General features: G+C 51.2%; 2 protein-coding genes across 9 annotated transcripts in view; one reads left to right on the top strand and one right to left on the bottom strand.

Moving 5' to 3' along the window:
- ZXDC (ZXD family zinc finger C) overlaps positions 1–12764 on the top strand; it is a 37945-nt gene extending 25181 nt beyond the window's left edge. For both annotated transcript variants that reach the window (XM_042912732.1, XM_042912741.1), the window contains 3 exons: positions 8269–8438; positions 9777–9878; positions 11053–12764. In XM_042912732.1, the coding sequence (XP_042768666.1) occupies positions 8269–8438; positions 9777–9878; positions 11053–11139 (359 nt within the window). In that variant the 3' untranslated portion in view covers positions 11140–12764. The remainder of the gene's footprint in view (positions 1–8268; positions 8439–9776; positions 9879–11052) is intronic.
- Positions 12765–13168: 404 nt separating this feature from the next.
- Positions 13169–14579, bottom strand: part of CFAP100 (cilia and flagella associated protein 100) — a 52048-nt gene continuing 50637 nt past the window's right edge. For all 7 annotated transcript variants that reach the window (XM_042912783.1, XM_042912750.1, XM_042912775.1 and 4 more), the window contains 2 exons: positions 14313–14406; positions 13169–13372 (listed from right to left, as the gene is read on the bottom strand). In XM_042912783.1, the coding sequence (XP_042768717.1) occupies positions 13259–13372; positions 14313–14406 (208 nt within the window). In that variant the 3' untranslated portion in view covers positions 13169–13258. The remainder of the gene's footprint in view (positions 13373–14312; positions 14407–14579) is intronic.

The raw sequence follows: 14579 nt of genomic DNA on the forward strand, positions 1-14579 counted from the left end.
AATAAGGAAAACAGTGGCAGGACTTCGTGTGTATGTGGCTCCAGTCCACTGGCTTTTGGAGTTCAGCGGGCAGGGGTGGGAGCCAGGCCCTGGGAGCCAAGGCCAGATGTGTGTGGTCTGGTGGTCCTGAACTCTGGATGGTACATGGAGGCGTATTCTGTCCCCCGTTTCTCTGTTACCCTGGGAGCTCCTGGACAGCCTTTTCATGTGAACCATTAGAGTCCTCCTTTCCAGCTTGCCAGTTTGACTTTCACGACCTCAGGACTGTCTTTCCTAGACTCCTAGCCTAGGTTGGCCAGCAGGAGCATTGGCAGGGGATTAGGTGGATGGAGGAAGGAGGAACCAGGACCTTGCTCACGCTCTGCTTTGGTAGGAGTTTTATGACAATGGCTGTGTTTCCCCCGCGGTCCCAGTTCTTGCTGGGCAGCCCTTGACCCTGATATAGTTCTGGCTCCTGGGCATTGTCCCTCTTCTGGATTCTGGGGTGGTGGTGCCTACCTGCTGTGCCAACTTAGGTGGTTGCTCGTTAGTGTGCTGTCACTGGTGTACCCCACCGTCTGCGTGGAATCCCTCTGGGTGTTATACCTAGAGTGTTCCTGGGGCCCTGATGGGCCCCTGACTAATCCTCTATGGACAGTTTCATAAGGGCTATGATGACTGCATTATGGCTGCTAGATTATCCCAAACCTTTTTCGAGATCTCTTGGCACTGGCCCTCTCAGTGTTTCCAGGGTACGCTCTACTGCTTCATCATTGCATTCTGATTGTAGCTTCATCTGTATGTCCCTGGAAAACATACGTATGTGTGCTTAGGACACAGGCAGCGGTCGTAGCTTCATGGTGAGGATTGCCATTACAGCCCAGTACCTAATGAAGTAAAGATCCAGGCAGTATTTGAAAGAACGGCAAACCATGAACAAATAGCTAATCACCAGCCACATTTCAAATAAGAGGCATTCAGTTAGCATACCCCAGAGCTACGCCTGACCGAAGCGTAACAGTTCATCGAAGCTCATATACCCAACATTGTTCTGATGTACTGCTCACAGCAACCCTATGAGATGTAAGTGCTGATGCTCCACTTTCTGGATGAAGAAGCTGAGGCACAGAGAGATTGACTTGACGGGGCTGCACAGCTGATGGATGGCCGCACCGGGGATGGCACCCAAGGCCAACTGGCTCCAGAACCTTCAGTCAGCCTGCCAGCGGTACTACACACAAGAAAAGAGCGTTTCGTCTTCAGCGAGTGAAGTGGGCGTAGAACCCCTGAGTAAAATACCAGCCCCTGAATTCCAGATGACTAGGGCTTGTGCAGGGTTCCACGTGAGTCACGGTTAGGCAGCTGTCAGTATGATTTGCCACATCAGAGAGCCAGAGGCGAACCGCGTGATCTTCACTGATGCCAAACAAGGCAGTCGATAAAACTCATCATTGTTGATTTTCAAAAATCATAAACCTTTAACTAGGAACTAAAAAGATTTCCCTAATAATGGAGAGCAAGTCAGAAAAACAGTCAACATTATTTTCAGTGGGGAACCCGTTATAATCAGAAGATGCAGCCACACCAGCACTACAATAACATTGGACGTTTTTATGGAAACTTTAGAGAAAAATCAATAGGAAGATGTGATTGCCCATCAGTGATGATTATCAGCCTTAGAAAACCCAAGGGAATAGACTCGAATAATTACAAATAAGGGTAAACCAGTAGCTAATTGTATAAAAAATGTTTGCATATATCACATGAGTTGCTTTTCTATCAGAATAATCGGAAAAACAATCCGGAAAAATAGATGTCACTCATAATGGCAATGAAAGTAATAAAGTATCAGAACTACTAGTGACAGATATGCTGGGCCTGGATAAGGGCCTGTTTACAGCTTACCGTGTACTTGGATAGAACACTCAATTCGTACTGTTAATTTACATTTTTTATTCATTTCCTTTAAAATCCCAAAGGAACCTTTTATATCTTATTTTATTTTTTAAGTTCATTCATTTTGAGGGGGTGGGAGCAGAGAGAGAATCCCAAAGCAGGCTCTGCGCTGTCCCTGATGTGGGGCTTAAACCCACAAACCGTGAGATCGTGACCCGAGTCGAAACCAAGAGTTGAATACTTAACCAACTGAGCCACCCAGGTACCCCCAAAGGAACTTTTTATTACTTTTTTTTTAATGTTGATTTTTGAGAGCGAGTGACGGAGGAGCAGAGAGTGAGGGAGACAGAGGATCAGAAACGGGCTCTGCACTGACAGCAGACAGCCTGACTCGGGGGGCCTGAGGTCATGAACCCTGAGATCATGACCTGAGCTAAAGTTGGACGCTTAACCGACTGAGCCACCCAGGCGCCCCCCGAAAGGAACTTTTTAAAAGAAAAAAAAAAAAATACCCGTCAGGTTTAAGTTCATTTGGAAGACTTACTTGGTTAAAATCTCCATACGGGCTTCGAAAAAGAATTGATGGGGCAGGGAGACCACTGTGCTGGAGGTGACCCAGGCCTGCTGAAGGGTGTCCGTGACGAAAGCCAGCCAGTGCTCTGGTGGAGAGCAAGGCCCCCAAACAAGTGGGGACAGCCGGAGCACAGACGTGCGGGCCCGTAAACTGAGGGTGCACGTTCCGTCGGGTTCCGGTAATGTTGGTGTGCTCTTAGGGAAAAATCATGGATTTCTTAACGTACCTTCCCCGGCAGCTCCACCACCCAGGGAAAACCACTTCCAGCGTTTTGATGTTAAACATTTGCCTACGTGTCTAAACTATACCTGTTACTTGTTTTGAAGAAATGATACATGTGTATTTCTTACCTGCTTTTTGCTATTAAACACGAACATTTTTTCTTGTGAATAAACATGTTCTTGTGGTACATCCTTTAACAGCCGCGTAGAACTAAGCAACAGGAAGTGTGAAAGCATGAAGCCCAAAGTTCATCATGCTCCCCGGTACACACCTGGTGGGGGGAAGGAGCCCTCTGAGCCAGCAGTGTGTAGGATAGGGAGCTGACCATCTCCATTGCACATCCCTCCTGGGGGCGAGGATGGCACGTGCTTGGGATGGCACTGGGTTCTGTAGCTGTTAGCATAGGGGCATCTCCAGGAGATGTGTGGAGCACCTTGCCTGAGCCAGGCTCTGTGCTGCTGGTCTCACCTAATTCTGATGATGGCTCTGTGAGGTGAGGTGAGGTGATGCTGCACCACAGTTCGCTGTGCACTCCGGCTCACCTGGCTATTTCATGCCTGAACAGGATTCTCTTTTTAGGTCTACTTAACTAGAAACTTAATTGCCAGCTGGATTTCTCCTTCTCTCCTCTCCCGGCTCTTTCAAGTTATCTAGCACAAAACCAGTGTTTCGGATCAGTGTTGAGGTTATCGAAGGAAAATTCGTTCATTATGAAGATGACTTGCCTTTTAAAGGTTTCTGGATTTCCACTGTGAGAAAGGGATTCTTTAGTTTTTCTTGAGATTGGTTTATTAAGTTTATTAAGTCACGTTGCACGTAGTGTCATGGCATCTTTACTAGTGAGGGCGGCCTCATGGCCGTCATGGAGTTCCATGTAGACACCATGTGTTGGCTGTAAGCCTTCAAGCATCCGTGGATTGGTGGGCTTGCATAACTAACTCAGGCAGTGTGTAATTCATTTTTAGCTGTTTTACATGTTGATGGCACGTTACCAGATGGCACAGTGTATCATTTGGGGCCATGTACCCCAGCACCCTGTGCTGATGGCTCCAGCAGGTAAAGGTGTTTTTTCTCTTGAGCAGGGAGTCTAGATTTCAAGCACTTGGGCGCTCAGTGTGTGCGGGCTCAGGTTCCCTCTTATGGCCCACCTTTTCCCCTCGCAGCTTCCCCAGGGTACTGATGGGAGCCCTTGGCCTGGCTCCAGGAACTTGGATGGATGAGAAGACTTGGAAGGGGAGGCGAGCATGGCTAGTTGGAAGGGAATCTGCTTTCAGATCGTCATCTTCCATTTGTAGTTTGAGACCATGCATTTGGGTCTAGGACTTCTGCAGGCTTTCCTGTCCGCCTTTCCTTCATGACAGCGAGTCCCGTCCCTCCACCAAGCTCCCTGTGGCGCAGCCCCTTAGGGCCTATATAAAAGCTCTTCCAGAGCCCCAGACCCAGAACACCTGAGAGTGCTGGCTTCGTGGAGGCATTGTGTATGGATTAACTCACACAGGCGTCAAGACTGCCTTGAGGCAGTCTTGCCAGCTTGGCATTTCTCGTGCATGGGTTCTCCTAGGGGGCCATGTTGAGAGGTTCTGCACCAAGATACAGTGTAGAGGGAGCTGTGGGGGTGGGAGCTGCGTTCATTTAGAGCCCTCACCTTTCCCACCTTTCTGCTCTTGATCTAGCATGAACTGCTTTTAAGGAGGATCCCATGAAAACAGCAGTGTTCAGATACGTAAGCCTGAGCAGTTCCTTTTAGCTGGTGACACTGCATCCCTAGGACGGACTATTAACCGGAGAAGGTGCTAGAGCCCTCCAGGTTAGACAGTGATTCTCATCTCAGTGTTTAACTGTGGCGTCTGTGGGACTACCAGATTCTTAGGTATTGGCTTGAAGGTACACACTGAAAAGAGAATGTATGTGATTCCTTTTAGATGGAGTGTGTGCTAATAGAGTAGCTAAAACCAGTTTAGCTTACGTGTATCATGAATATTCTCATTCATAGTCCATCTTATTTCCTGTTACAGAATCAATACCTCTTATATCCCTTTAACAAAAATACAATCATATTCTAGTTACTGGCTTGTTTTTCAGCAGGGAATACTGTTGTCTTTCATGAGGTATAAAGGAAGCATGTTAATGCTGTTGTCTGGGAAAATTAAGTGGGATCTATTTCTGATTCTGTTCTCAGCATTTTTACTTCATTTCCCCCTAGTTGCATGGCATACAGGCTAGCACATGTTTTTTTTTTGTTTTTTTTTTGTTTTTTTTGTTTTTTCAAAAATTTTTTTTTTTTAACGTTTATTTATTTTTGGGACAGAGAGAGACAGAGCATGAATGGGGGAGGGGCAGAGAGAGAGGGAGACACAGAATCGGAAGCAGGCTCCAGGCTCTGAGCCATCAGCCCAGAGCCTGACGCGGGGCTCGAACTCACGGACCGTGAGATCGTGACCTGAGCTGAAGTCGGACGCTTAACCGACGGAGCCACCCAGGCGCCCCTAGCACATGTTTTGAAGAGATACGATGCTTTGATCATAGTTCTTGCTTCATAGGTAAGATAGAGTGTGGCCTATGCACTTGTCATTGAATCATTGTGAAATAAATGAGGAGTGGCTCAGAATGACCTTGCTTTTATCTTATAGAGCTGGCTAGTAAGTATTAGATACACATATTTAAATCTTGCTTTTAAAAGTAGCTTAAAAAGGTACATTACTTGGTGCTTTCCTTCATAGTGATTTTCATAACATCCCTTGATCCATGTTGCAATATGTTTGTTTGACCTGAAAAATGAAATCGGACCTTTTGTGAGAAACAGGCACCATCCTGACGGTGCATGCTGACCGTGGTGCTCGCACTCATTCGTGTAGTTGCCCTGAGCTGCCCAAAGGAGCTGAATTTGCAGCTTCAGGGTGCTATAATTGTGATGAAATTACATTTAAAGCACACAAGCATTTATCTGTAATATTTTTTTAATTAGCAAAAATGTATGTTGACCCCGTTTGAGTCTAGCAATGAGTAATACTTACACACAGCCACATGAGCCTCCTGGAAGACAGGCCATCACACTGTTCTCGATACATCAGTACAATTTTATTTTTAACATTTCATAATTATCAGAGTTTCTAGTATGTTCTGTTATTTTGGTTGGGTTTGTGTTACTAATTGCAATGGTGATGCAGGTTTTCAGATGATTTTAACTCCTAGAAAGTATATTGAAATAAGTTTTTAAACTAAAATTTTGTCTTTTTAAAGTTTATTCATTTATTTTGAGAGAGAGAGAGAATACACACGACCAGGGGAGGGGCAGAGAAAGAGAGAGAATCCCAGGCAGGTTCTGCACTGTCAGTGCAGAGCCTGACACGGGACTTGAACTTATGAACCATGGGATCATGACCTGAGTCTAAATCAAGAGTCAGACACTCAACCTACTGAGCTACCCAGGCACCCCTAAAATTAATTTAATTTAATTTAATTTAATTTAGTTAGTTTAGTTTTAAGAGAGAGAGTGAGCAGGGAGAGGGGCAGAGGGAGGGAGAGAGGGAGGGAGGGAGGGAGAGAGAGAGAGAGAGAGAGAGAGAAAGAAAGAGAATCTCAAGCAGGCTCCATGCTCAGTGCAGAACCCAACAATGCAGGGCTTGATCCCATGACCCTGGGATCATGACCTTAGCCAAAATCAAGAGTCGGACGCTCAACCAACTGAGCCAGCCAGGCGCCCCTAAAATTTTAATTTATGTACATATTTTTTATCTCAGGGAGATATGCTAGGGTCATTGAAGACTTCAAAGCAGAACAATGCGTCAGGTAAAATTCAGAGTGGAGTGGAATATCAAGCATGTTCAGGGAGAATAGGAAGTGACATGGAATTTCTTTACTGTTAAAGAAGAGCGAGTGGATCCTGCACCTTAGCACCTCGCCTTGCTTCCTCACCCTTGTCCCAGCCTTGCTCTGCTGTCTGAAAGCACGCAGAGCAGTTAGGAGGAGCATGGAGAACAGCCAGAGCTAATCCAGCAGGAGGGATTGGGTTCCCCGAGGCAGAGAACCTGGCAGACAGAAACGAGAAGGAAGTACTCAGGGCTGTAATGGAACTGCGATTCCCTGCAGTGAAGGGGGGCACTAAATGTGCCCCCGGGAAAAACCGAGACTTGCCACAAAGATGAATCCCTCAGACACCCAGGGGGGAAAGAGCAGGCCGTGGGTGGAAACACACTGCGGCCTACAGCACCCCCCCGAGCTGAGTCTGTCAAGTGCTGAGGGTTAAGGAGACATCATCCTGGAGTTTCCTGCCAGTCCTGTGCGCTGGGCGTGTGGGAAACACCGCGAGGGTGATGGGCAGGATCAGGCAGGCAGTGGTGGGGTGCACACAGGTAGCACATAGTGCGGCTCCAGAGTTGGGCCCTCTAGGCTGGTTTTGGCATCAAGGTGAAAGGAAAACTCGCTGCCAACGGGGGTGGCCCGTCCTGTGTGCCAGAGTTGACCGTTCCCGTTTAAAATGGAAACTCAGAGTACGAGACCTAAAGGAAGAATGCAGCCTCTCACGTTTTTCCTCTTTTCCCATTAGATCATTAGAAATTTTCATGAGGAAATGCTTTCTGGACGTTCAGCAAGTCCTTCGGTTTCACTTGTTCAGTTTCACTTGTTCCTTTTCATTTTATTAAATTCAACGGAAGCAAATGCTTTTACTAACATGAAGTTGTGCGATACTCATTGTAAAACTGTCTTTCCGAAGCCATTCATGTACACGTGTCCAGGGCTGTCTGTACCCAGCAATCACCAGCACCTAAAATTCCTTGGCGCTTACCGTGACCCAGGCACTGTTCTCAACTCGTATCACATACTTATTTAATCCTCCCAAAACTTTGAGGTAAGGAGTATTGTTCCCATGTCACAGGTAGGGAACACTGAGGCCGGAGCTTAGGTTTCTTGTCCAAGGTCAGGTACCAGAGTCTTTGGTGGAGCCAGGATTTGAATCCAGGCCGCTGGTCTCTGGGGTTTCCCCCCTGCTCACAAGCCACATGGGTGTTAGAAAACCCCTTTCTGGGCGTCCGGATCGTTTCTTTCTTCTTTGTACTTAAGTATTTTGAAAAGCGTGTTTTTATGAAATCAGTGAGGCGATGACTCTTGCAGAGGAAGCCGGACAGAAAACAGCTTGAAGGATTTGGCAGCGATTGGGCACGTGCCGTGGTGCCCGAGGGTGGGGTGTGATGGCCGCTTTCTTCCCTTCTCCGCTTCTGTGGTCCTGCTGCTCCGCGCAGTGGTTGTGCGCCACGGTGTCGGGTCTCCTGTGTGCCTGCAGTATTGGGGTTGCAGGGTAAGGAGGAGCCTCCGCCCACCCCACCCACCCCCCCCCCCCCCCCCGCCAAGAAATGGGCACCTGGGGTCTGATTGCTGCACGTCCAGGAGACGTGTGTGAGTTTGCTAAACTTTCTGATCATAATCTCGGCTCTTTTCGTCTCTTAACCCCCCCGACTCTCCCTGTTGACTCGTGTTAAGCCTGCAGAGCTGTGCACCGCGACAACGGGACCGTGTGGCCCCAGAGTGGGGCCCCCGTGAGGGCAGGGGCCTGCGCAGTCACACTGTATATTGCATGTGGCTGGTCTGTTTCATTTCAGGAGCCTCGGGGTCTGCTCAGAGGAAGATGAAAGGTGGCAAAGTCAGTCCTACTCACTTGCACGCAAGCCAGACCGGTTGGTTGTGTGGGAACCTTGTGGTACCCGGTGGAGGTCTGCCAGGACCCGCTCCAGCAGCCGGGATGCCGTGTGTTCAGGTCCAGTTATTGCAGGTAAGACCCAGCGAGCCAGGAGGACACTGGTCGCCAGGAGGACGCTGGCCGGGCGGCAGCTGGGGGCCAGGCTTCAGGGTGCATCTCCCTGGGGCTGCAGCTGTCCAGTGCTTCCTCTCAGGAACTGAGAGACTTCTAACCGCCTCTCGACTTCTAACCATCCCAAGCACTGGATGATCGCTCTGTCACCACAGCTCCTCCTGTCCTGTCTCTCTGTACTTGTCCGAGCTTTCATCCTTATGAGGATTGACGCTTCAGTGTCCGCACTGCCCCCGTGCGGTCTGCGTGCCACACCTCACTTGGAGTTCTGTGAAGTGGGGGTGCCGTGCCCCACTCCTGCCTGAGGCCTCCTAGCAGCCGTAAGGGCTGCCCGAGGCTGGCCAGAGGACGTCTTGTGGTGCCTGACTCCTCACCCTCCCCTGCCTGCCCTTCCCCAGACCTCACTTGTCTTCTCAGTGGGGGGGCGGAAGGGGCTTCCTCAGGCAGCTTGGCGCCACTGTGTGTGGGGGGTGCTCAGTGCGACGGAGGACGTAGCCTTTATGTTTAAGGTGCTTTCCCCCGGGAAAGCTGGCACCGTTGCAGAAAAGGCGCTCGTTGCAAAGGGAGGAGCTGCTGTTTAAGAGACACCCGATAGAAGGTGTGAGCTTTGAGGTGGAGAAAACTCACTTTTGATTCTCTGCCTTTCCCTCTCTAGCTAGTGTTGTCTGGGGCAAGCTACTTATGTACGCCGGGCCTCAGTTTTATTGTCTAAGAAGTGGGAATGATGGTGTTGACGGTGACACCGGCACCAGGAGTTGAGTGGCGGGGCTGTGGGCCGGGCATGCCAATGAAGCTGAAATGGTAGCCAGTGTCCCTTTTCTTACTTGCATGATTAGGGGCCTAGGAGCCTCCCCCTTGCAGGAGACCTGTGCCCTCTTATCCCTTCTCGACGGTGGGCTGGGGCAGAGGGGGGCCTTCTTGTGTAGGGTGAGGCAGCCACTGGAGAGCTGGAGGGGCTGGGAGCCTCCGCCAGAGTTGAGGAACAGCCTAGACTGAGGGGCGGTATTGAGTTGGGGGGAGCTCCAGGGAAAGGGCCTGGGAGTCGGGGGACAGCCAGATGGCAGGTGGTATGGGTCTCCAGCTGGGAGCAAGATGAGAGGCTGAGGACCAGGAGGAAGGGCAGGCAGCCCCCTGCCCAGTTCCAGTTACTGCTGGGTCCTCAGGCCTCACGTGGCTCCCCGTGTTGCCCTGCCTGGAATCCGGGGTGGGTGGGTATAGCACATTGATGGGGACTCCTCAGGCCAAGGTGAGGAATGTTGCCATGGCTGGTAAATGAAACACGTGCTGTTGCCTCCCCAGGACGACCCCTCAGGTGAAGCCGTCTCACCATTGGTTCTCAGCCCGCAGCCTTCCGCCTTCCACCCCCTGTTGGCTGTCGATTTGCCCGTCTATGTCCTCCAGGTGTGGATGCCTTACAACTCTTTGGCTTTGTTAGTAAGACTGTCAGAAGCTTCTGGCTTTCTGAGGCTTGTTTTACTGAGGTAGGCGTTGAATGGAGACCCATTGGGTTCGTTGCCAGGATCTTTTGCGGCTTTCTAGAAAGATGGGTGAATGACCAAGAAATAAAAGGCTGGTAAGAAAAATCAGATATGTTCACCATTGTAGCTCCTACTTGTAATGTGAAATTGGATATACTCCTCAAGTATTTTTATATTTAGAAATTCTAGTCACTTTTTCTGGGAAACAGGCTGGCCAGTTTTTAACCTGTAGGAAAATAGACCCAGAAAAATTAGTTTGCTTAAGTAAGTGGATAAGCCAGTGGGTATAGGCGGCAATGGGTAATTTAGATTTGGCTATACAATAGTGAGAGTATGTAGCTAATCGAACTTCTAACAATTCAGTTTAAATACATGTTTTTAAAATCCACATACACAGTAATTTTAGTTTTCTTGTATTCAAATTGGGCTGTTGAGCATTTTCCTCAATACCAAAAATAACTATTGAGTCAAGTGCTGGTATACAGAGGAGCGGTGGGGCCCCAGACTGTCCTTGGAACGTAGTTTGGGAACTTATATTCAGAAAACCTCACAGATGTCAACTCCATTCTGTCTGGTATTCCCACTCATTAGATGGTTCTTAAAGAAGCCTGGTAGTGTACAAATAACTAGCCAGAAGATGTTCACCGTCGCCTTGAATCTAATGCTGTGGGAATATTCTTCAGGCAGGAGGGGGTGGGTTAGGTGGGTGATGGTGTGGCCGGGAGGCCAGAGTCCTGGGCGGTCAGTGATGATGCAGGGGGCAGTTGGGAACTGGGAAGGGTGCGACCCACATACAAAATGGGGAAAAGGGCTATGAGATAAACAAGGACAGTCACATTTATGAGCAAACCTGCAACACAGTATTATTAAGTTCACTTTTCCTTTTTTGTTTATGCTAAAATTCCTTTCTTCGAAGAATATATAATAAGGGGAAAACAAGACTCGAGTCGAGAACAGGGAGAGGTGCCCTACCTGCCGGCCCATGGGTTATGCTGCTGGTTGTGTGTGGCTGCAGGGCCGCGTCCGGGAGGTGGTTCCGCACCTCCCCCTGCCCCCAGCCCTGCCCCGTCCCTCACTGCTCTGCTTGGTTTTTTCAGGAAGTGCTTCCTGCAGCTGGAGGGGACGCCGAGCCTGAGGATGTGCAGTGTGCAAGGAGCACCATCAATCTGCAGGACCTACAGTGACAGCAGCCCTCTGCCTGGGGACCCGAGGGTGATGCCTCCGGTCCGTGTCCCCCAGGACTCCCACTACGTGCTCTCGCAGGCCTGAGTGAGCCCAGCCCCCACGTGGTTTCTGCTCAGGAGGCTAGCCGAGTGCTTTGGAGACTTTTGGGCACATTTCTCAAAAATATCTTCCTTACATTTTATCAGGAACCGGTTTGGGGCTGTATTAGCTGAAATTGCCTTATCTGAGCAAAGTGCTTCGTGAGGCAAGGATTGCCTTCAGGGGCAAAAGCACATGCCTTTTCTGTACTTGGCTGTGCACGGACAGCCTTTGTCCAGTTTGATCTAAACTGTGGAGCACCTGCTGCATTAAGAAAACAGACTTCTGCAGGCAGTCGGGTGGGGTACAGATTCCCTAGTCAAGTATGACCGTATCCGTAGTAAATCTAAGTGGGGTCTTTCAGCTTCTGTGTTTTAGCATTTGGCCTGAGACAGACCTAGAAACCGTTTTCCCTTTCTCAGTTAACAGGCTGTTTCCCACCCCCTTGGGTGTTTGTAGTTGGGTTGGTTTTGTCACCCTCTGGGGCAGAAGCAGACAAGAATTTGTCCCAGTGAAGCCAAATTCAGATCCACGTTTTGGCAGGACCGGGCAGGTGGCTGGCATGAGAAGAAAATGATGGGGGTGAAGTGGAGCACCTGGGGTCCTGTTAGTGAGGCCTCTGCATAGAGCAGATTTGAAGCTCCCGATTCAGGAATGTTAGAGTTAAAACTTCAAAGGTAATTTTTCCGAACTCTGGATTTGGCTATTAATGTTTAACGATAATTCGTCCGCAGCTTCTAAAGTCATGTCCTGAGTCCTACACGTCACATGTAGGCCAGGGACAGTGGCGTGTGTGTTTGTTGCTGAGGCCGCTCATGTGCATCTACTGTGTCACCGTACGTTTCTACGGAGTATGGTCTGTCTGGCCAGAGAAGGCGAGCTGATAACCTTGCACATATTTATTTGTTTGTTAGCGGGACTGGACACAGGGTCACTCAGAAATGCTGGTTTTCTGCCTTGTGCCTTTGGAAGTGCATGTTTGTTCAGATGCTGTTTGGGTTGTTGGACTTGGAATTGTCCAAACTCTGTTTTGTGTTTCTTCATTACTTGAGTTTCTGGACTTGGGCTTTTGAGAATCACCCCAGCATTTGATTGTGAGTCCTCTCTCTGTCCTGCTCTGAGGTGCTGTCTGTCCAGGCTGCTGCTCCCTCCAAAGGAACTTGGGCCCCATTTATGAATGGTCTTTACCCACAGAACTCTGTGCTGCGGCACAGACTAAAGTTTTGTGACCATCTGGCACCTTGGCCTCCAGGTCACCCGGAAGCCCCTTCTCTCTACGAGGAGCCAGCCCGCCTGCCAGGGTGGCCTTGGGGGCAAAGTGGCCTATTGATCACACTGTGCTGTCCTTCTGATGGGAGGAGGGGGCGGGCCACAGGAATGTTCTCTCGGGTGTGTCGCTGGGCCTTTCCCTGGAACGTCCCCCTGTGAATGTCCACCACTGTGAAGTGATTGGTACTGGCCGTCAGTTTTCTGGGCACTAGGTTCCCTGGTGGCAACGGGCCCAATTTCTAGTACAAATGAATAAAAGTTTTTGTATAATCACTCACTGGAGATGTCCCCTGGCTTCATTCACAGAACTGTGTGCATAGCGTCGAGGTCCTGTTTTTCCTTCAGTCAGGAGTAATAACCCTTTCGTCTGCTCAGCCTGCTGCCTCCTTTTCTTGTCCCTGCGTTGGGGCTAGTCCCCCATCACACCTCTGCGTGGAACTGGCCCTTGTTTCTCAAAGCAGCCACCTCGGATGAGGGCAGCAGGGGCTCCTTCCCTCAAGCATTTGTTCAGGGGTCAGGGATTAAAGGGCAGGGCATGGAGGTGGAAAGCAACCTGCCTCCTGCAACAGGCCATTAAGACACCAGAGAGGGAGAGTTTATTTCACACAGGTAAGGGAACACAGCGGGAGGCCACGGGGGGGGGGGGGGGGGCGGGGGCACGGCGATCCTGCGCCAGCCACGTCCAGCTGACCACCCTGCCCTGCCCTGCCCGGGCTTCCTGCTGCTGCTGTTGCCGTGCTGTGGGCAGAGGGGCTGGCCAGCGCCGGAGGGCTAGGTGAAGAATAGCAGCTGCTCCTCCTTGTCCTTGTCCATCAGCACGTGCTCAGGCTCCACCTTTATTTTCAGGACTGGGAGCTGGGAGCGACACACCAGCCTCCTGCCTCTCTGCAGAGTAAGACCCTGTGAGCCTGCGCTCCGCAGCCTTGCTGCGCCGGAAGGTGCCGCCTAGACACCCAGACACCAGGCAGCATGCCTCTCGAGGCTGCGGAGCTGAGGCCAGGGGACCCCGTGGAGGTCCCAGCCTCTGCTCAGCCTGTGGGCTCTGGGCCGGAGCTGCCCTTCAGTGCCCCGGTAGTGAGTCCAGCCTGCGTTTATGAAGCCTTTTCCCTGGGGTGCCGGCCCCTAGATGTGTGTGTGTGTGTGTGTGCAGGGATGTACCTCAAAACGGATTGGGAATGCCTGGCTGAACAGAGGGAACCTACTTCCTTTGCGCTGGGGATTCAGGAGGAGACGCCCCGCCCCAGTGTCTGCCATCCCCACGTGACAGCGTGGAGAGTGCTACCTTTCAGAGAGTGGCCCTTCGGCCTCATCTGTCTGTTGGGGGCTGTATTCAGGCCTGGGCTTGCTTGAGGGAGCACACCCCCTGCTGCCAGGGCCAGAACCTGTTCCCTGTGGGGTGGCCGGGGGGACCCCTAGTGACAGAGGATGAGCTGCAGTGATGGGGTCGTGCTGGAGTGTAGGTGGTACAGTGGGACCCTGTAGGGGCTGAGCCGGGGGCCTGCACCTGGGCAGGGCCGGGAGTGCGCAGCCAGGCCAGTCACCAGGAGTGCTTGTGCGAGAGGGCAGGCAGCCCCAGGGGAGGACTCGCAGAGGAAGCGGGTCCGGAGGTGGAGGGCAGCCCTGAGGGGCAGCGGGATCGGTGGGCCAGGACCGGGAGACCCTGCTCTACCCCCGCCTTGCTCTGATGGCTCCGTCTTTCCCCCGGGGTCTCAGCAGTAGCTTCTGCAAACGGTGTGAGCCAGGCCCTCAGCCCCTCCCGGCCTCAACCATGCCTGCCGGTGGGGCCCCTTCCCCAGCAGTGACTCCCCAGGGCCACCATGCCCACCTTCTTCTTGATCTCTGCCTGGGCCCGAGCCTGGGCCCGTTGCAGACGCTCCTCCTGCAGCTGCTTCTGCATCAGCACCTTCTCTTCCCGGAGTCTGGGTGCGGGGGGCAGCACAGGACACATCAAAAGACGGGAGGAGCCTGGGAAGGCTGCCAGCTTCCCTTCCTAGCTCCTTGATGCAGCCTTCTGTCAGGCCATGGCCCTCCCTCTGAGAGAACTCCCCACTCTTCACCCTTCCCTGCCAGGCCAGGTTGGCTGCTGCCCCTG

Source organism: Panthera leo, chromosome A2 (genome assembly GCF_018350215.1).
Source record: "Panthera leo isolate Ple1 chromosome A2, P.leo_Ple1_pat1.1, whole genome shotgun sequence".
NCBI classification, from domain to species: Eukaryota; Metazoa; Chordata; class Mammalia; order Carnivora; family Felidae; genus Panthera; species Panthera leo.